At 30.1% G+C, this 22322-nt stretch overlaps 1 protein-coding gene and 1 long non-coding RNA gene across 2 annotated transcripts; both read right to left on the bottom strand.

The window, feature by feature from the left end:
* Positions 1-3564: 3564 nt before the first annotated feature.
* On the bottom strand, positions 3565-4972 carry LOC103838790. Its single transcript, XR_004450242.1, has 3 exons — positions 4499-4972; positions 4347-4417; positions 3565-4229 (listed from the first exon to the last, which is right to left on the bottom strand). It is a non-coding gene; the product is annotated as an uncharacterized LOC103838790 (long non-coding RNA).
* Positions 4973-7079: 2107 nt separating this feature from the next.
* Positions 7080-11339, bottom strand: LOC103866428 (heterogeneous nuclear ribonucleoprotein 1). Its single transcript, XM_033277394.1, is given in 4 exon segments — positions 7080-7538; positions 7611-8667; positions 8754-8990; positions 9410-11339. Coding segments are annotated over 4 exon segments (1311 nt in total). The 5' UTR covers positions 9413-11339; the 3' UTR covers positions 7080-7524.
* Between the last annotated feature and the right edge of the window lie 10983 nt (positions 11340-22322).

Here is a 22322-nt window from a genome sequence, read left to right as displayed (position 1 = left end):
AACAATGAATCCACCTAACAAAAAGTTCGTTGTTATAAAAAATCTACTTCAAGGTCATTAAAGGTTTTTGGGACGGCAAGAGTTGATGGTTGAACCATTTTTTTGCTCGAGTGCTTTGAAGTTTTCCTTGATAGTGTGAGGTTGATGTTGATGGAATAATGAGTTTTATAGAGACTTTCTTGATGTAAAACTATTTTTTTTTTTGTTTAATGTGGTATTTCCATTTTTATATAATTTACTACCATTTTAAGATAGATGTACATTTTATTTAATGTATTCTTTCCATTTTTAAAAAATTGTGCATTTACTTATTATTGTATATATAATTCGTATATTTATATATTTATAATATTTACTTATTATTTATTTTTCTATATATTGTGTATTTCTCTTTTTTATACTTTATATTTTGATAATATCTATATTTTATATTTTAAGATATATGTTTAAATCTTAATGTATTTTTCTATTTTTAATGTAAAACGGCAATGTTTAATAGAAGAACTTGGACAAATAGTCAAATAGTTATATTTATGTTTTTTTTATTTTTTTATAAAATGGTAATGTTACATTATGGAGATAAGCCGTTTTTTTTAGTGAAAAATGGTAATCTTACATATCTTTAATGTTGTTTTTCCATTTTTTATGTTGTATGTTTACATATTATTGTTATTTTAAATGTAAAATGATAATCTTACATATGTTTAATGTAGTATTTCTATTTTTTATGTTGTATGTTTATATATTATTTATTATTTTCGAAATTATATATAATGTTTTTTTTACAAAATAATAATGTTACATTATGGAGATAAGCCGTCTTTTTTTAGTGAAAAATGGTAATCTTACATATGTGTATGTCGTTTTTCCATTTTTTATGTTGTATGTTTACATATTTAAAAAAAAAATAAAAATGTAAAATAGTAATCTTAAATATGTTTAATGTAGTATTTCCATTTTTATGTTGTTTGTTTACATATATTTATTATTTTTGAAATTATATATAATGTTTTTTTACATTTTTTTATAAAACGGTAATGTTAGATTTTGGAGATAAGCCGTCTTTTTTTCAAGTGAAAAATGGTAATATTATATATGTTTAATGTAGTTTTTTTCATTTTTTATGTTGTATGTTTACATATTATTTATAATTTTCGAAAATTAGTAATATTAAAATGTAAAACTATATTTTATGCCACGTGTCATCTTTCGGAAGAAGTTTTTTTTGCTTATGTGGACGCTCTATGGAGCCTTAAAAGGTCTCTTTTATTAGTATAGATTTAACATCTTACGGTGAGGAAGGTGAATTACTTGACCAATACGTAAATCAAGCAAGATTTATGAAGATATCAAATTAATTGTGTTTCTACCTATTAGATCAGATGTCGATCATTGTATTTAGAAAGTAAATAGATTTCATAATTAATGTCAAAGTAAAGTCAATCATTTATATTTACTTTGAGTATGGACTTGGTAAATTTTTTTTTATTAATTACAATTGATAACAAATTTATGATTACGAGTAAATATGGGTAGAGGATATATGCATAATAGTTTTACGGACCCAATTTATATAACATATAGAAATTTAGCTTGATTGACACACCATTTATAAAAAAACGTTTATATAACAACACATATTTCAACCTAAAGAGTTCGTATAACCTAATTTTGTCGTCTGATCATAGAGATGTCTACTTTCAGCACAGTTTCAAAACTCGGGCCTTACAAAGAGATATGTCATATTAATGTTCAGATTATCCGTCTGTGAAAAAACTATATCGCAGCTAATCGATATACTATTGAGTTGCTGCTATGCGATGCCTTTGTAAGATATAAACTTTCATAGACTTTAGTATACCAAAGTATTTATTACCACCAACCTATAGATTTCTCCTTAATATGAATTTTTAACTTGCAGGGAGATAAGATTCTTGCTTCTATAGGTAGTGCTTTGGTAGCACCATATGAGCGAAGACTCAAAGAAGGGTTATGGACAATTTTTGAAAAAATTTCAGTTGTCCAATGGGGAGGTGCATTCATTTCTCAAGCACTTATTCTGTTACGGTCATATCTATCCGTACCATTTTTTAACTGATATTTTCCCTCAATTATTTTTTCTAAACGTCATAGGTCAAATAGTTGGGATCATCAATGTGGAGATTGTTTCTCTCAATGAAAAAGACACTGAGAAAATAACACTGGGGCTCCATAATCAGTTGTATGTTTTTCTTTTCTTAAAAAATGAACCAGCGTTTATTCATAGTATCATATTTTTTTAAAAAAATATGAGATGTTTTATTTTGAACATTTATTGCAGTTCTGATCGCCTCACGGTTGATCTGTGAGGGTAAATATGCTCTCTTTGTTTATGATGCTACACAAAACCTCATCTAGGAGAAGTCTATTATATGCGTTCTGCGATTTTGCCAAATCGCAGTGTTCAAAGGTAACCTTCATGTATTTAACTAATACATTACGTCTGCCAAATGTCTGCGGTTTATTTAACTACTAGGTGACCGGCCCGCACCCTGTGCGGGCATAAGAACATGACCGGCCCGCACCCTGTGCGGACATAAGAACATGACCGGCCCGCACCCTGTGTTCTCTCTCGGCCCGTACCTCACGAGAAGGAATACAGTAACGTCAGTATGAAGAGGCAGATATTGTGTGTATGTAAAATTGCAACGTCACAAAATATTTTGTGTGTTTACGAAGATACTTTCATTCAAAAAATAGAATAAATAGTATATAGTGTTAGAAGTAACTGATTTTATATTATCATTAATTAGAATTGTATTGTATATGTTTCGTAATTCTTTATTTTAGGTTAATAATATTATTTTTCCATAAATAATAAACAAACATTTATGTAGACATAATAAAAGAAAATATAATAAAAATCAAAATATTATCCATAAATAATATAAATTATGAAGTACATTTCTCAATAAAGAAAACAAATTCAATTAGAAACTTGCAAAAAACTAAATAAATTTTGTAAGCAATTTGACGGGTTAACATTATTTGATAGATTTATACATTTCTAAATTTTATTGAACATGAAATAATATTAAATTGATATACTGTCATCGGTCTCCTAACTCATCACAACCCATCTGGCAAATATAAAAAATAAATAATTGCAACAGTTTATTTATTTTAAAATATGTATTTGAAAAAAAAGTAGATTAAAATGACGTATCGTGATTACCAAATATTCTGAAAAACTTGTTTGTAGACAACATTCAATATTTTTGTCTGCGGCTTCCCTTCTTTACCAGTTATTAGGATTTTTAATCATGATCTCGACTTAACTCTTGAAAGTGCAACTTTGCCTTGCATTTTGTAAGCATTTTATAAATTATTTTAAAATTATGATAAAATTATTCTTTAAACAACGATAAATAATTTAAAAATTATATTAATAAACATTTTTGGATTTTGTAATATTTAAAATAGTTATTATATAATTATATTCGAACATAATTCATCAAGTAGAATATAAAACTATTATAATTATCTTATATAAAATTTCGTTCATTGTATTTTATAGTTTATAAATATTAAAAGTAATAAACAAAACATTATTAATCTTTCTATAATTTCGAAAATTAGTTTTCATAAATTGTTATTTGTAATATTCGTTAGATTATATGACAAGTGATGTTAAATGATTTTAGACTTATCTTAAATTTTTAGATCTAAATTAAATAAATAAAAAGTAAAAACAACCGACCAATCAAATTATAACAATTTCTTGAAACTTCACCTATGAACCCCAATCTACGATAGATCAGTCCACGAGATTCATAAAAAAAATCTAAATCCCTTACAGGTTGGGTTACTTAAACGTAGATTTGTCAATTTGACATATATGCACCATGTTGGTAGGTTGACCACGATTATTGGTGGAACTAATATCCGGTCTAATAAAAAAAGGTAGCTGGTTCGATTATTAATTTTCTAGGTTTTTTGACAGCTTTGAAAATGACCTCATGAATTAAATAAAATACGCATAATGCTAATTTACTTATAAGATAGTATATTCAACAAAAAAATGATATAAGATAGTATTACTAAATGATACTATGTAATACTTTTCTCGGACTATATTCAACAAAAAAAAAAGAAAATACTAAAGAACCTCTTCAATAACTGCTTTAACTTGGCGAAGCTGCTCAGCATGTTCAAGGTCTTCTGGATCACTATCACTCTCACGACCTGGTCTACATAAAAAAAAAAAGAAAGACCATATTGTCGTTACCAGTATTCAACACATGGAAAGGATAGATCAGACATGCTTTTTGGAGACAAGACACAAAGAGTTGAGTTCATGGTTTTACCTTGTACGGGGAACTAACATTCTTGTTGCATCTAATAGGTCTTGCAACTGGACTGCACTTTTTAGTTTTGTCTACAAAAAGAAAAAAAAAATATAAAATGAATCAAGGCTCTGATAAAAGATGGATGACAGAAAAGCTGGAGTCTCTCGCACCTCAGCTCTTGGCTTTCCACCATTGTACTTCAGCATCAGGTTTAACAGTTTCTCCTCTGTAACATTTAGTTTCACCTTCTGTTTTGGAGTTCGATCGCCACTGTCATGTAATAACAAAATTTTAATAGATAGAAGTATAGATGAGATAAAGGTGATTTATATGCTAAGAAAACATAATGTCGAATAACAGCAATGACACAATGTAGCTCTTCTGAGTTCCCATTGCCTTGGCGGGTTAGTCCTTTATTAGGCTGTACATGTTTATTGAACTTCTAAGGCAAAGTGGGTGGCAGAGTCGATGAAAGATGAGGAGCCTTTGCGTCTAAACACATTTTTCTTAGCACACAGCATCGTCGTAATACCTTAATAGTATGAGAGGAAAATTTGTGAATAATACTTTAAATAATGAAAAGAGAATGTTTATATTTTAAGACCTTGGGTGTCTCCTATATATATACAGTCGATTTATTTCTCATATTAATGACGCACAATATTTTGCACAATAAATAATGAAATCGTTTAAAGAAAGATATTAAATGTGTATTGTCAAAAAATGATTTGCATATGATATGATTTTAACTTGCGCAAGTAATCCATATTAGAAAGGTAAGTTATTAAAAACAAACAACCTAATTAGAAACATTAAAATATTTTGTAAGCAATGTAATAAATATGATATCAACATGCACAAGTTTACCGTTTGAATAATAAGGAAAGTTTTTAATATTTTTCTTAATTCTAAATCTTGCCCAAGGATAAACTAAATCGATAATATTTAATGATTTCAACTTGTGCAAGTAATCCATATTGTGAATAAGTGATTTGCATATTTAATGATTTCAACTTGCGCAAGTAATCCATATTAGAAAGGTAAGTTATTAAAAACAAATTTTGTCAATAAGTTATTTGCATATTTAATGATTTCAACTTGCGCAAGTAATCCATATTAGAAAGGTAAGTTATTAAAAACAAACAACCTAATTAGTAGGGGTAGGCACTTTACCCGATATCCGAAGTGGCACCCGAACCCGATCCGAAAATGCATGTCAAGTTTTTTATTTAAAAAATTAACAAAAAGTTACATCCAATTTTTTTAAAAAAATAACTAAATTAATGCCTTTTTAGTTTTAAATTTTTATGTCCAAATCCATTAACCATTCAATCTATCAAAAATAAAAAATTAGTTAACTGAAAGTTATATTTTTAAATATAAGAAACTTGACAAATGAAAATTTTAATTTTTTTTCAAAATCTAAATATCCGAACCCGATCTGAAATAACCGAATCCGAACTAAAAATATCCGAACCCGACCCGAAGTACAGAAATACCCGAACGGGTTCTACACCTCTATACCCAAATACTCGAAAATCTAAAATACCCGACCCGAACCCGAATGGGTACCCGAACGCTCACACCTACTAATTAGAAACATTAAAATATTTTCTAAGCAAATGTAATTAATATGGTATCAACATGCGCAAGTTTACTATTTGAATAATAAGGAAAATTTTTAATATTTGTATTAGTTCTAAATCTTGCCCAAGGCTAAACTAAATCGATAATTATTATCCCCTAGCCATATATGAGCTTAACGAAATCAACAATAGTTTTGGGTTTGTCTACATAAGTGATTGATTAAAATAAATGAAAAATAAAATTCAAAAAAATCGACCAATAGAATTATAACAATTTTTCTGAGAAGCTCTATATTAATGTCATGTCAGCAGAAATCACTAAAGTGACTTCTCTTTTAATGTATAGGAGAATTTTGATTATGTGACCAACATATAGTGTATCTACTGTATACGGTGTTACTGACGTTTCCCTCAAACCTGAAATGTTAGAGGTTGAAGGGTTTTCAAAATTGTAAGTGGTTCAAAATTATTTAACCTAAATATTTTACAAAATATATGTTATACTGACGCTTTTGGGATCATAATCAAATACTTTTCAATAAAATTTAGAAATTTATAAATCTATCAAATAATGTTAACCCATCCAATTGCTTACAAAATTTATTTAATTTTTTGCAGGTTTCTAAAGGATTTTATTTTCTTTATCGAGAATTGTACTTCATAATTTATATTATTTATGGATAATATTTTGAATTTTATTATATTTTCTTTTAATATGTCTACATAAAATTTTCGATATTATTTATGAAAAAATAATATTATTCACCTAAAATAAAGAATTATAACACATATACAATACACTTCTAATTAATGATAATATAAAATATGTTACTTCTAAAACTATACGCTATTTATTCTATATTTTGAATGAAAGTATCTTCTTAAACACATAAATTATTTTGGGACGTTGCAATTATACATACACACAATAACTGCCTCTTGATTGATACTGAAGTTACTTTGTTCCCTCTCGTCTATGTCAAATATTGAGTACCAGCTTTTTTCCATGGCTGATGTTTTCTCCCAAAGACGGTAATATTATGATGTAAAATTTGTTAATTCTAAGACTATATACTATTTATTCCATATTTTAAATTTTGTTATGCCCGCACAGGTGCGGACCGGTCACCTAGTAACAAAATTAAATCAACAAAAAAAGATAATATCAAATGCAACAAATGTAATCATTTTGGACCAATGTTTTCTCTCAATCTAACAATTCAAATCGAATGTTTAAACCAAATAAAAAATATGTAAAAAACAGAAGTTAACAATTAGAGTTACAAACACAGCACACAACATGAAGAATCTTGAAGGAAGAAGTGAAAACCTAAAGAATAGTGATCGAGAATCAACGATCTCTAGTTATTGCTATGGAGACAAACGCAGAAACTAAATCTTTGATCATCCCAAACTTGCATCTTTGCAGCTACTCATCTGATCTTATCTTTATGTAAGAATTAGATACAGAAGCAAAAAAAAAAAACACATAAACTCACTGTGAAGAAGGTATCTCTTTCTCTACTTTTCACGATATTAAATTACAACTCTGCAAGGGACATTGTTCTTTCTTGATCTACAAGTATCACTTTCTTCATCTGTCTTTTCCTCTATGCTTCAATACCTAAAAGCGTTTAACTCAATTATGCTCAACTAGAGAACCAAAAGTATCAAAAGAGATAAACAACGCTAAAACCTTTAAGATGCATACGTCTATTTGTTTGTCTATTTCCTCCAACACTGTAGCTTCGAGGGTAACCTTCAGAGGCATTAGCAGATGGGTCTGAGCCTACATTGCCAATACCAAACCCATAAGAGCGAGACAAACCCTCTAACTCATTAGAAGACTGATGAGGCAACATCTGCTGCCACGTTGAGTCGCTATAAACCGAGCTCCCTCTGTACAACTCCCCTATAGAGCTATCAAAACCGTTTGTGTTGTTGTTGTTACCAGAGAATGATAACGCAGAAAGTCCAGAACCTGTCCCAACGCTTCTCCCATAGCCATTAGTATCAGAAAGGCCCCAGTTTCCTCTGTTGTTACCAACAGAGACACCCAAGTTCAAGCCTGGACTGTTTCCCCACAAATCTCTATTGCTGGGATTGTAAGCAGAGTCGCCTCTGTTGAACCGGTTTGGTGAAGCATTGTTGAAGTATTGGTCCCCAGGGACCCGGTTAAAGCCAAGTGTGTTTCCATTCAAACTCAGTTCTTGATTCAAGCCAAGACCAAAGTTAGAGAAAGCATTTCTACCGCTACCAATGGGACTAAACCGTCCACCAGGGTTGTTACTAATATAACCAGGAGCAAAACTATTGAAGTAGCTATTATTAGAGACTACTCCGTAGTTATTACCGAACCCAAGAACCGGGCTGCTTCGGTTAATAGACGCTTGGGAAGGCTCCTTTGGCACTGCTCTTTTAACCTCAACCATTTTGCCGTTAAGCTCGTGGAAGGTCTTGTGAAGAACTATATCCACAGACTCTTCTGAATCAAAAGTGATGAAGCCAAAGCCACGTGGCCTCTGTGTGTTGTGATCATACATCACCACAACGTCAGAAACTTTACCAAACTGATCAAAGTAGTTTTTGAACTCGGCCTCGGTGATACTCGATGGTAAACCACCTACAAAGATCTTCTTTGTTCTCCCACCATTACCACCATGGTTAGGTGATGAGATAAGGTGCATTGGACTAGCGTGCCGTTTCAGCACTTGCTAATGATCATCCCGTGGTACAGCTTTCTTCGCCTCGACCTGCATCAACATAGAAATATTAGAGCAAGCCCATTGGGCCATTGGTCAAGACACACATCAATGAAGGATCTTTTGAGATGACTAACCGTACGGCCATCGATGATGTGTTTCTCCATGATGACTCTCTCTGCAACAGAAGGATCTGCGAATACGATGAAACCAAAGCCACGTGCACGTCCTGTCGTACGGTCTCTCATGATCACGGATTCGACTAAATCTCCAAACTTGCTAAAATACTCTCCGAGCCGTTCTTCATCTGTGTCCCATGAGATGCCGCCAATGAAGAGCTTCCCCAGATTCGATACAGATTCCATATTTTGCTCCTGCAATATAAAAACAGGGATCAGTAGAAGATGTTGTGCAAATCTTAATGACGTTTTTTATTTTTTAAAGAGCTCAAGATTTATGATGAGTTTCATTTCATTTAATCGTAAGATAATCATCTACAGAGATTGAGACATATGGAAAACTGAAATACAAACATGAAAATCTACTTCTTTTTTTTGTCTGAAAACAGAATCCAAGTCCCCGATCAAATCGGAATTGAGTATATTTCAAATCTGACAAATGGATCAACAACGCATCCAATGAAAACAAAGATTATATAATCTTGAGACAAAAGAAAAAATAAATAACTACAAAGGAATGAAACAGACATTCTAGGATGAAAAAAACGGCAAATGGACAATGACAGATAAGAAAAGAAATATTCAAAATCAAACTTGTGGGTGTTGAAATTCACCATTTTGGAGAGGACCCAGATGATGATAGCAAAAAAATGTGGAAAACCTTAAGATCTGGAAAAGGGGACAAGGACAAGAGAAACAGAGGATGTTTTGTTCATTCTACAAGACATCCCACTCTTTCTGTGTAATGGCTTCCTTCTCTTATCAAGATGGCCTCCCTCTCTCTCTCTCTCAAGTTTATTTTATTAAAAAAGATTTCTTTAATTTTCTGTAATGCTTTCTTAATTTTATTTACTTCGATTTCTTCAGGCCAAAGATGGTAAAAGATAGAGGAAACAACAGTCACATATTATAATAGCGGGGAAGATTTAAGATTTGCATCTCTCTTTTGGTATGTAAATGTAAGAATCATCTTTTAGAGAAGGCAGATGATATCCTTTCGTTTTTAAATTTATTTTTTCCCACACAGATATTGATCTCATTAATTTATTTTCCCACTAATAATACACATGTCAGTTGTAAGAAACAACCATGTTGTAGTTGCATTTGGTTTTTGTTGATTTGCTAATATACCGTAATCTCATCTATCTTATTAAAATAAAAATATTATGTTAGACCTAGCATTTATTTTGTAAGGTTTTAAATTAAATACACATTTTTACTTTATAGTTAAATCTACATTAAATTACCAATATTAATTTCTTTATACTATTATTCATATTTTCAAACTATATGCTCATTTTATTATATTATTATCCATGTTTCCAAACTATGTACTCATTTCATTATATTATTATCCATGTTTTCAAACAACATTATAATTAATTTTGTGTCCAAACGATATAAAATATAGATCTCATTTTTTAGTAATCTCTAACAATTTTCTTTAAAAAAAATAGATAAATTAAATAATTGAAAATTTAAATAATTTATAAGACAAGAAAAAAAATAAAAAAGCACTTATTTTTTACACGTTTAAATACTAGAAAAAAATTTCAATTAATAATAAATCAATTAAATTAATGAATTATTTTATTTATATTTCTTAAATAATGTTTATATAATTTATTTAAGTAACACAATAATTCAAAAATAGCCATTACATAAATATAAATATATATATATATATATGTTATACATTGTACAATAAATATAATAACAAAAATAATTATAAAAAATTCCAAAATATATGCTATCTAAAAAATGCCTAAAAATAATTTTTAACAACAAATTTAAACTGATTATAATATAAACCAAATTATTAACAAAATAAATTACACAAAACAATTATAATAAAATTAATTAAGCTATATAAAATGAGTAATATGACCAAGAAATATTTATAGTTCTTAATTATTTTATATCTATCATTTACTGTATCAAAATTTTGTAGAAACGTCATAATTTCATAAAATTACAAAACAATTATAAAATTTAGATTAAAATGTGACAAATTATGAAATATAACAATTTAAATAAATTTGACTACATATCTATCATCCATTGATTCAATCGGTTAGTCTAGGGTTTTAGGGTTCGAATTTAAAAGCATTGATTTAAATACAAATATTTTAAATACACAAAATTCCTATAAATTAACAAAATATTTGTTAAATTATTAGTAAAAAAATTTGTCATAAAATATTCTGCGTTTGCAAAGCGTGGGTCAATATCTAGTATATATTAATCTTTGAGCATTACAACATGTTTTCGTAAACATGTGTCATCACTATGATAATCCTTAGAATCTTCATAAAAATAAGTTGATCCGTATTAAGTATATATTACACTTTTTATTAAATTAAATATCAAATTGATTAGTAGTGTACCAAAGAATATTATCAATTCTTTCTTTAAAAAAAGCTAAGGAATTATCTAATATAATTAATATATATATATATATATGAAAATTAATGATTATGAAAAATACATATTTGATAATATTTTTTGTATCATTTCTCTTTTTTAATTTTATATTATCAAAACAAATTTAATAATCACATTAAGCATATAATAAAAAATTTAGATTTTTCTTATATGTTGTATTTTTGAATTTTTTAAAATGATTATAAATTACTAAAAATAGTAAAAACCCCACATTGAAAATTTTGTGATCATTGGTTTAACTTTTTTTTGTTCAAGCAAGATACAAATAATTATAAAATGTATAAATATGAACTCTCGTTAATAATTATTCATATTATATATATATATATATCATTTAAACTAAATTATATACTATATACAAATATATAAATATGTTAATTTCAAAATTTGCATTGAAAAATTACTGAGATCTTAATATTTTAATTTTGAAATTTGTATTGAAAACATTTCACATTAAAACCTTTGTGATTAACGGTTTAAATTTTTGTTACAACACAAATGTTAATAAAATCATATGAGTAGGAAATTTGAATAATAAATATTTATATTAAAATATATTGTATATATCTATGACAATATCACTAAAGTTTAATTATCTACCATATAAAGTTGAAAAATTATTGTTTTGATTTATTTACCAAAAACATGACTGTAAATAAACAAAAAGTATTGATATTGAGTTATGTGCTTATTCTAATGTATATACTTTTATGAATATAAATTATTTTTTAAATAGGTGATTTCTAATATGTTATTTAATCCTGACAATCACATAAATAAACTTCTTCAAATCGAAGTGAATTTTAATATTGGAAGTATATATATATATATATTCATTCAGATTAAATAATTTAGTTTGGATTTATATTCCTAAAAACTATTTTAGTGAAATATCATGATAAGACTTCAATTACCTACTTTTGAGTTTGTTCGAAGAATGAGAGATTTGATCACTATCTAATATTTGTTTCTCTCTAATATCATATCTAGCTATTATAATTGTAAAAATAAGATATTTGAACTATTTGTTATAAGTTTTCTGGTTTATCATTTAATAAATCAAGCAATTCATAGTTTGTACATAGTTTACATATACTAAAATGGTAAAGTATTATATAATTTTTTATCGGTATACTCTTAAGTATTATATAAATGAAATCGCTTATGAAGAGTCAATAGTAAACAAATCGAGAGCAGAAACCTACTCTTTTCGTCATTTTACAATCGATGTTGCTTATATGGTTTTGGTGATTTGTGTGAGCCGCAAAACTTAATTTTCTTTTGTGTATTTGACGTCTTAAAAATAATTAAAATGAGATGTAATACGTTAACTCTTCAATAATGATAATACATTTAAGAGAACAACATTTGTATTCGTCATTTTACAATCGATAAAAATTGTAGTATTGTAAAATGTTATAATTATTTAATGAACAAACACTAATATAAAAACTTACTCCGCGCACATGTTATCATTAAGTGTATTAGTAAATCTTAAAAAATAAGTTGAAAAAAGATGTCAACGAAGTAAAACAGTTTTTTTAATGATAACATCACCAAAAAAAAAATGTTTGTTTAACCTATCAAAAGCTTTTTAAATACAAATAAAAAAACAATGTTAACATAAAAATACCAACATGTTTTCCAAAACCTCTACACATTATTCCTTGCTTTAGAAACAAACCTTGCTGAAACGTTATGGATATAATACTATCATATAACTCACTTTTGCAACTAATTGAGACGATTTTTTTAATTAGTAATTGGGTGAATTGGCATATTGGGTAAATTGTCATATAACCAAAATTTACACCCAATTAATATTTTTTTCCCTGAAAGATTCTATTATAATCTAAACAAGAGCTCACAAACATGATGAAGCATAAAGCCGACGAGTTTCAAAGAATTTCTGGAGATAAAAACGCCGGATTGCAGGCTGACAGGTAAAAAACATCCCCTAGATTCTAACCAAAAGCTAACTACACACCTAAGCTTGAGAACATCCAATTAATATTATATATAGCACATTAATAAACAAAATATATTATGTATCGACTTTTTCCACAATACATACTATACACTATACATATTTTTGTATTAACAAACATCACATCACATTCTTGCCTGTAATAAGAGCTTTACCATTTTGAATAAAACTTATCTATGTAAAATTCCTGTCAAATTTTGGTTTAAGAAATTGTATATGTAATGAAACCCATTTGACACGTGTACGTTGACATATAATGAATTTATTTATGATTATACAAGAAACGTGAATATATAATTAGGTACTTGATTGGTATCTAATATTGCAAAGAAGAATCATATGCCCTATAACTACCATAAAATAACATACTACTAGATTTTGACCTGCGCTTAAAAAGCGCATGTTTTTTTCAGGCGAAAACCAAAGTTTACATAGATTATTATTTTGTGTTTATGTAGATTTTTTAATTTTAAAGTTATTATGATTTATATGTTATCATGAGTTACGCAAATGTAGGTCACAATATTTTAAAGATTTGATAAAATATGTTACTTTACGGAATAAGGAATATTATGCGAGTATATTGTAATTAGAATATATTTTTTTAATTTCTAGGAGATAATGCTAATCCAATTAAAGTAGGTTAGCGAAAATTCTGTAAGTATAAGGAAAATAATAACTAATTGTGATATTAAATAAAACTTGTAGACGAAGCAATATAAATATTTCCGGATTTTGTATTAAATATATTGTAACTACAATAAATATTTCCGGATTTTGTTATTAGATATCGTATCTACAATATATTGTTAACAAAAAGATTTACACAATACATTTAAATTGATTTTTGTAGAAAGTTGGTAACACTTTAGGCAATAACATAGCAGAGTTTAAAATTTGAATTTTTGTCAATTTTTTAGTTGTACCAACGTTATAAAACTGTTTGAATCATACCAAGTATGCGCTAAAATGGTTTGGTTTGGTATAGATAGCTTGTATGTTCGATTTTGAGATGAATAAGGTGGTACAAATAAGGTGGTATAGATAGTTTGTATATTAGATTTTGAGATGAATAAGGTGGTTTAATCAGGTCAATGTTATAGTGTTCTAACTCAATAATACTATCATGGTTGTAATATGAATAAGATCGATATATTGAAGAAGTATTTTTTATTTTCGTGTACGATAAGTTATACCAACTACAGCATTTTCATATATACATTTTCTCTTTTTTTTTCACATGGCAGCATTCTGCATTATGAACATTAATATATAAGACATTGTTTATAAAACACGTATAAGGTCTGTTTGTTATATAGGCCTGTTTGAAACATTAATAATATAGGTCCAATCTGAATTTGAAAACTATAAGCCAATTTGAAACATTAATATATAGGTCCGTTTATAAAACACGTATGATTTTATATATATAGACTAAAACATATGCAACCTTATATGGACTAAAAGAGAATAAATTATGATTAGAGTAATATATGGTAACATAGATAGTAGGCAAAATAATAGGTAGACCAATATACTATTAGTTAAATGAAAAGGTGCAGTAACTTTGTATAAGTAGATTTTTCAAGACTGCTTTCCTTTTAATAGAATAGATTTTCTGCAATGTTATTATTATTTTTTAAATAAAATATATTAAACCTTAGAGTCAATTGGCTCATAATACAAAAAGAACATGGATAGTAGCAAATCTAAAAGACTAAAACTTTGGTGTTTAGCAATCAAGGTAACATCTTCTGAAATTTAAAGTATTTACCTAATTAAAAAGAAAGTTTTGTGTACAGGGTACAATTTTTCTAAACCTTATATTCCCCAGAAAGAGAGATCCGGTGGCTTACAATTTCGGTTGACCGGACGAAACAGAAACCCTAGGTTACATGAGGCTAAAGCAACAATTCAAAACATGCTAAACAACCCAGAGGGAGGAGAAATCAGCGTGGGTGAAAAGACCAGGGTTATCTATACCGTTAAAAGGGAAGAAGTTTTAAAAAATCTACCTATGACAAGTTATTGGACCCTTTCATTAGACTTAACTATTTTTTTGGTCTCACCTTATATTTCTCTAACTATGCAATAGTCAATTACCTTATATTTCTCTAACTATGCAATAATCAATTACCTTATATTTCTCTAATTTAGTTTAACAATATATTCTAAATATATTGTTATGATGATTTTTGATAAAAATATATTATAGATGCGATTGAAAATTTATATTATTAAAAGAAAATATTTTTAAAAATATTTATAAAAGAATTTATAACATCTATATAAAACTCTTTATTTGTTATCCTACCATTAACTACAATAACTATAAATAATTTAAATAAATCCTATTATTATTTCTCATTTTGTATGATACACTTCTCTAATTATTTTTCTTATTATCATTCAATGTTATTGTTGTTATTCAATAACGTTATATACATCATATATTATGCTCAAAGATGGATATAAAAAAATTTAGATATCAATTATTAAAATGAAAGCATATATCATACATCATATTATATCATGTCATCTAACATTATATAATTCTAAATATTTACAAAATCAAATTTAATAAAAAACACTTTAGCAAATCATTTGTTAAAACAAAATTATATATATTTACGTTAAATTATTTTTTATTACATTAATATATTAGAAATTTCATTCATCTCTTAAAATATTATTGAAGATTATTTTTTTCTTACCATGTAAACCAAATGCCGGGTCACACTTGATTGCATGTTTTTTCGAAGTTTGCATGCTTTAAATTAACGAGTTTTCATTAAATCTAAACCAGTTTATGTACAAGTCATCGTGTTTACTGGTTCGACGACGGGTCCAAACTTGATATAAAAGTATTGTTCTCATCTAATTGAAAATAATTTATTTTAAAATAATAGACGCACTGAGTCTGATCAATCCATATAATTTTTTTTGAAAAAAGTAATCAAACGATTAAAAATATAATTACATAATAATAATTTTTTTGACATAATAAAATTTTGTAACATAACAATGTATAACAAGACTAAAATACTAATTCATATCATATATTTTTATCAACTGAAAAATAATCCGCGCTTTTAAGCGCGGGTCAAAATCTAGTTTATTTTAATATTCTGTTTTGTTGACATTTGATCTTTTCTAATATGGATAAATCTTCTGTTATGTGGGTGTATTATATGATGTTTACACTAAAATAATAATAAAAATTTTAGAATGATTTTTATTTGATTAGGAGGAATTTGAGTTTTGAACTCTAATCTCTTTTTGATCCGGAGTTAGTTTTTACTGATACAATAACACATCACAAACCATTTATTTACTTTTCTGAAAAAGATCATAAACCATTTCTCCCAGCAGATTTTAAATTAGGAAATACAATAACACAAATGTATGCGTTCAACCACCAGCATACTCCGGCCGGTGGTAATTCTATAAAATTATTAGAGAAGATAGGATCTGTACTACAGACAGCTTGATTCTGTGTGGAGGCAAAAGTTTACCCAAATGTTCTTTTTGGACAAAATGATGTTTATGAGTATCCAAAGGTTGCATTATATTTATATAAATATATGCAGACGGCCAAAAAGAACTATATAATTTTAAGCATTCGATGATCTCATTGACAAATAATACATTTGTTGTAGTAATTTCCCCTCAAAAGTATTATTAGGTGCAGTGCCCGTGTCCAGACTATTAGAGGCCTAGACAAATATTATTTTTTTCATTTCCGAAAGAAAAATGTATCAAAATATTTTAGTTTTAAAAAAAAATATATTTTTAGTTTTTACTAATGATGAATTATAAATTTCAAAAATTGAATATTGTTGATTTAAATTATTTATATATTTAATTATAAAAAATTAAGAGAAAATTGCCAAAATGGAACAAAAAAAACATAATTGTCCCTAAAATATAAAATTATCACTAAATTGTCCCTATAGTATAATAGTTTTCAGAATCCCAAAACTAACTTTTCCTTAATCAAAATAAACATAAATTAAAACCATTTTTAAAAAGTTTAATGGTAATGAAAGTAGTCAGGAAATATGGTAAAGCATCTGGTCAATGCATCAACTTTGACAAATCCTCCTTACTCTTTGGTAAGCGGATTAATGCAAATACGAGATAAGAGATTAAAGACGCACTTGGGATACAGAATGAAGAAGGAATGGGAACATACTTAGGCATCCCCGAAGACATAAGCGGATCTAAATGCAAACTTTTTGCATTTCTGAAAGATAAGCTGATGCATAGAGTGAATGGATGGACAGGTAGATGGCTCTCAAAAGGTGGAAAAGAAGTACTGATTAAATCCATTCTGCTCGCTCTTCCGACATACGTCATGTCAACTTTCCTGCTCCCATTGGAGATATGTGAAAATTTGGCAAGTGCCATTGCTCAGTTCTAGTGGAGCTCGAATCCACCAAAAAGGAGAATACACTGGGCGAAATGAGAGAAAGTCTGTCTACCCAGAGAGGAGGGTGGAATTGGCTTCCGATTGATTCATGAGTTTAATCTGGCGCTTCTGGCTAAACAACTATGGAGACTAGTACAGTTTCCTGATTCCCTGGTCGTCCGAGTCTTACGGGGAAGGTACTATAGATTGAGCTCACCACTGAGAGTAAGCCCTGTTAGTAGCCCATCCTATGTGTGGACTAGCATTTCTGCTGCAAGAAAATTGCTGCTACTGGGGATTAGACAGAAGATACACTCAGGCTATGAGGTTAAGGTATGGGAGGATCCATGGATTCCATCGAATCCCGCCAGGCCAGCTGCCCCCATAACTCCTGTGATGAACCCTAACATGAGAGTAAGCGATCTTATTGATCAGGGATTGAAGGAATGGGATGTGGGACTATTGGAGAACTATGTTCATCCTGAGGATATACCACTCATAAGGAGTTTGGCCATAAGCTCAACTCACCGTCGTGATACTTTCTGCTGGAACTTTACAAGGAGTGACCAATACACGGTTAAATCTGGATATTGGGTGGCGCAGAATTTATTAAAGTTAACAGAGGAGATGGAAGTTTTGGAGCCAAGTATTACAAAGCTCCAGGCCTTTGCGTGGAAACTGAAGGCCCCTACGAAGATATGTCATCTTATGTGGCAGTTGTTAACTGGTCATGTGGCAGTAACGAGGAATTTAGTTAGACGCAATATGAGGTGTGACAATTACTGCCCAAGATGTAGAGAAGCAGAGGAGACTGTCACACATGCAATCTTTGAATGCCCACCAGCCCGTCAAGTATGGTCTTTATCTTCAACTCTGACGTGCCCAAATATTTTTCCGGTATCGAGCGTCTACACAAACATGGATTATCTATTCTGGAGGAAAAATAGTATCATAGAGCCAGAGCAAGACAGAGATCCTTATCCCTGAATAATATAGTTCATTTTGAAGGCTAGGAATGAAAAACTCTTCAGGGGCATATATAGAGATCCTCTGGAACTAGTTAGACATGCTGAGAGTGAATGCCATGCATGGTTTGAGGCTAATGAAGTGGTACAAGCAGTGACACAAGACACTATAAATTAGGAACCCCAAGCCGTATGCTTGGAAAATATTTGTTTACTAGATGGTTCTTGGACACTTTCAGCTAACTTTAGTGGATGTGGATGGACATGGATGGATAGATCTGGGAATATTCAGCTTATGGGGACAAAAAACTTCCCTCGACGTGAATCAGCCTTACATTCGGAGGTAGAAGCACTGCGGTGGGCGATGAAGAGTATGCTGCAGCACTCGACCTACCAGAGCTTTGGGACAGACTGTAAGGAACTGATTGCTATGGTTAAGGATCCTCAGACGTGGCCAAGCTTTGCGACGGAATTGGAGAGAATAGAGACGCTACAGATATGCTTTCCGGACTTCAACATCACTTACGTTCCACGGGCGCATAATCAGACTGCAGATTTTCTAGCTAAGACTGCTAGATCTTTTCGTAGAGAGTTACACTTTGTTGGTTGTTCTATTCCGGTTTGGTTACCCAGACCACCTCAAGTTTGAGTAATAGAATAGCCTTTTGACGTAAAAAAAAAAAAGTTTAATGGAAAAAGATAAAAAAAAAAAGGTAATCCCATAATGTTTTAGAAAGGAAAAAAAAATGTAAAAACAATTTAAAAAAAAGAACACACGACACAGATCAAAAATATCCCGACACAAAAACTATTCTTTTAAAATCCTCTAAGGTAAAACTTGATTCCAATAACAGTAACCTACCCCCTTTATCATCAGCCAAAAAAACCATTTTGTGCTTACGCTAAATTTCCAAACACCACATATCGTGTAGATATGCATCATAGAACAAGAGTTTTTGAAAATCACAAGATACACTATAGATAAATAGTAGATTGATGAAGAAGAAAAACCAAAATCATTTTTTTATAAATATTTTGACAAAGAAAATTGACCATGACACGTTTTAGGAAATTAGAATATTTTTAGAATATTTTCTTAACTGAAACTTCTTTAATTTTTGGAAAACTTTTTGGAAAACTGGTTTTTTATCTGTAGAAGGCACCTTATACACTGTATAGAACAATGACAAAAATTATGAATACAATTTCTACTTTTTGTAGATGTTCCTCTTAAGTTTAGATTTCGCATATCCAAAATTTTAGAATTCTTTATAAAAGTAAAAACTGCATTCAAAAGAAAAGTAGCAATCTTTACAATTAGTAGAATTCACATTCTCCATATTTAGAATTTTAATCATTTTTAGATTGTTTTTTCTAAAAAAAATAGATGGACTTTTTTATTCTGGAATTTGTTTTCTACAAACCCATTTTTCGTAGAAGACTAATTCTACTTTTAGTAGAATGTAATTTTAAAATTTTATTTATCAAGTTTTTTAACCAAAAAAAATTGTGTATATGTATATAGGTGTTTTATTAAGTGTTTACTATTTATTTCATTAAATTTCAGAAATATAAATGGTAAAAGTGAGAATAAATGGACAAATATATATGGTTTTATACTATAGGAAGAACTATGGGTCTGACTGGTGACCATTCGGGAAATAAGAGGAATGAATAAAAAAAGAATGTTCGGGAATAAAATAGCAGGAATGAAAAAGAATGATAAAAAAGAATTTTATCAAGGAATAATTTTGTTCTTTAATTCTCTACAAAAAAGGAATGAGAGGAAATTATTATTTCTTGTGAATGGTGATTTTTTTATGAACGTTAGAGAATGCATTATTCTTCGCCGTTTCCTGTTCACCATTCATACCCTATGTTATTTTTTTGTTCTGTTTTGGTAATTTGCCCAAAAATTAATCGTTTTAATATTTTTTATATATGCCAAATAATGGAAATAGACTGGATGTGTAGATCTATTAAAAGAAAACATAGTTTTTCAATTATTGCTTTGTTGTGTTGCATGTGATTATTTATGAATGTCGGACCCTAAAACATAATCATCTCAGAGATTTTGATAAGCTTGCAAAATATCCACTAAATGCAATCGAACTTTGAGTACTATTTAAGATGAGATTACCAAACCAGTAAGCTATACAAAACATTAACATAATGGAGCCTTAAAAATCATCTATTTTGCTCGGGGCCTAACCGTGCCTTTTCCAATAGGCACTAGGCACGACTTTGATTAGGTGCAGTTAATAACAGTTTACATGTTTGAAACATTGAGTTTTTTTTTTTTTTTTGCTGAATTGTAAATATCATTCATGGAATGAAGGTTTGGTTACATGAAGATGAACCAAAATCTGCTTACAAGCTATTATGTTCTTAGAAGCCGCAAAAAGTTAAAAAAAACTCCTAAGAAACATAAGATTGACTCTAAAACAACCGTACAAGGTGTTAATGGAGCCAATATGAAGATAGATCAACCAACAACATATGATTCTCAACTCAGAACACTTCTATAACTCTAGTAGAACTAAAAGAGTCAAGAGTAAAGTTAAAGGAGATCGCACGAACACTCACCCGAAGGTGGCTCCAAACGGCTTCGACGGAGGCGGCTGGCAACGGCCCCGGATCACCAGAGGAAGAGGACGCCGAGCAATACAATCCCGAAGCTAACTCGGCTGCAGAGCAAAGGTATGAACCCGACATTTCACGTCTGAAGATGAAGAACAATTCCTTGTCAAGCGTAGGCGGTATTAAGCTCCTCCATCCGGCCACGCGACACTAGAATGCAGTAGAGACATCAAGGGTTAACACCGAAGCTGCGCCGGAGCAAAGAGATGAGAGATGAAGCGCAGGAGGAGAAACAAAGCACTCCTCAAAGCAGGTGAGACAACAGGAAGAGGGTTCGCCTTAACGCCAGTGACACAATAGCGTCGGGTCATCCTCAAAACCCTAAGGAATAGCATTGGCGGCAATAACGGAACACCGAAGAAACCCTATTGACCACCACGAATGTCGTTGATTGAGCTAAAAACTGAGGTCCTCGTAACGGTGAGCCTTAGCACCGTCATTACTCCAATCGGAGAGGAGAAGCTCATACTAAACCTTGACGACAGACTCAACCAAATCACACAGGTACAAGCCGATACCGTTGAGGGAATGAGACGGCAGCGACGCATCACCAACCATTCCGGTAAAGGCGAGATCAGATCTGACCCAGATCTGCGCTGAATGACAAGTTGAGACTGAAATCGAAAGCACCTTAAACTCCCCGAATATACCCACTCCTCGCCGGTGCTCCAGAAGAGCTGCAAACGCAAGCCGCTCTTGTTTAGGTTCACCGTATCTGGAGAAGATCCAGTAACACCGTACAAGGAGGAGAGGGATAAGAAGAGGAGGGTAAGGGAGAAGGCTGGACGAATGGAACAGAGGGGGTGGCGACCGGAGCCAAGGAGGATCCGGTCACCGGAGGTAAAATTTGGAGGCGGCGTGAACTAGGTTAAGAGTTTTGTGGAGAGACTCTAGAGAGAAACGCTTTCTCTCTCTCTCTTGGTTTTCGATGACATTGAGTTTTTGTCATAACCGTTTTCGCATGACCATGCATTCATATGTCGAACATATTGATAATTAAAAATGTTTACGGTCAGCAAACTATAAATGTTCATCATTTATTTCTTGAAAGATGTCACTCCTTAAAAGGTCATAGCACT

This window comes from Brassica rapa, chromosome A01, assembly GCF_000309985.2.
Source record: "Brassica rapa cultivar Chiifu-401-42 chromosome A01, CAAS_Brap_v3.01, whole genome shotgun sequence".
Taxonomy (NCBI): Eukaryota; Viridiplantae; Streptophyta; class Magnoliopsida; order Brassicales; family Brassicaceae; genus Brassica; species Brassica rapa.
This window is presented reverse-complemented; position numbering and strand designations above follow the sequence as displayed.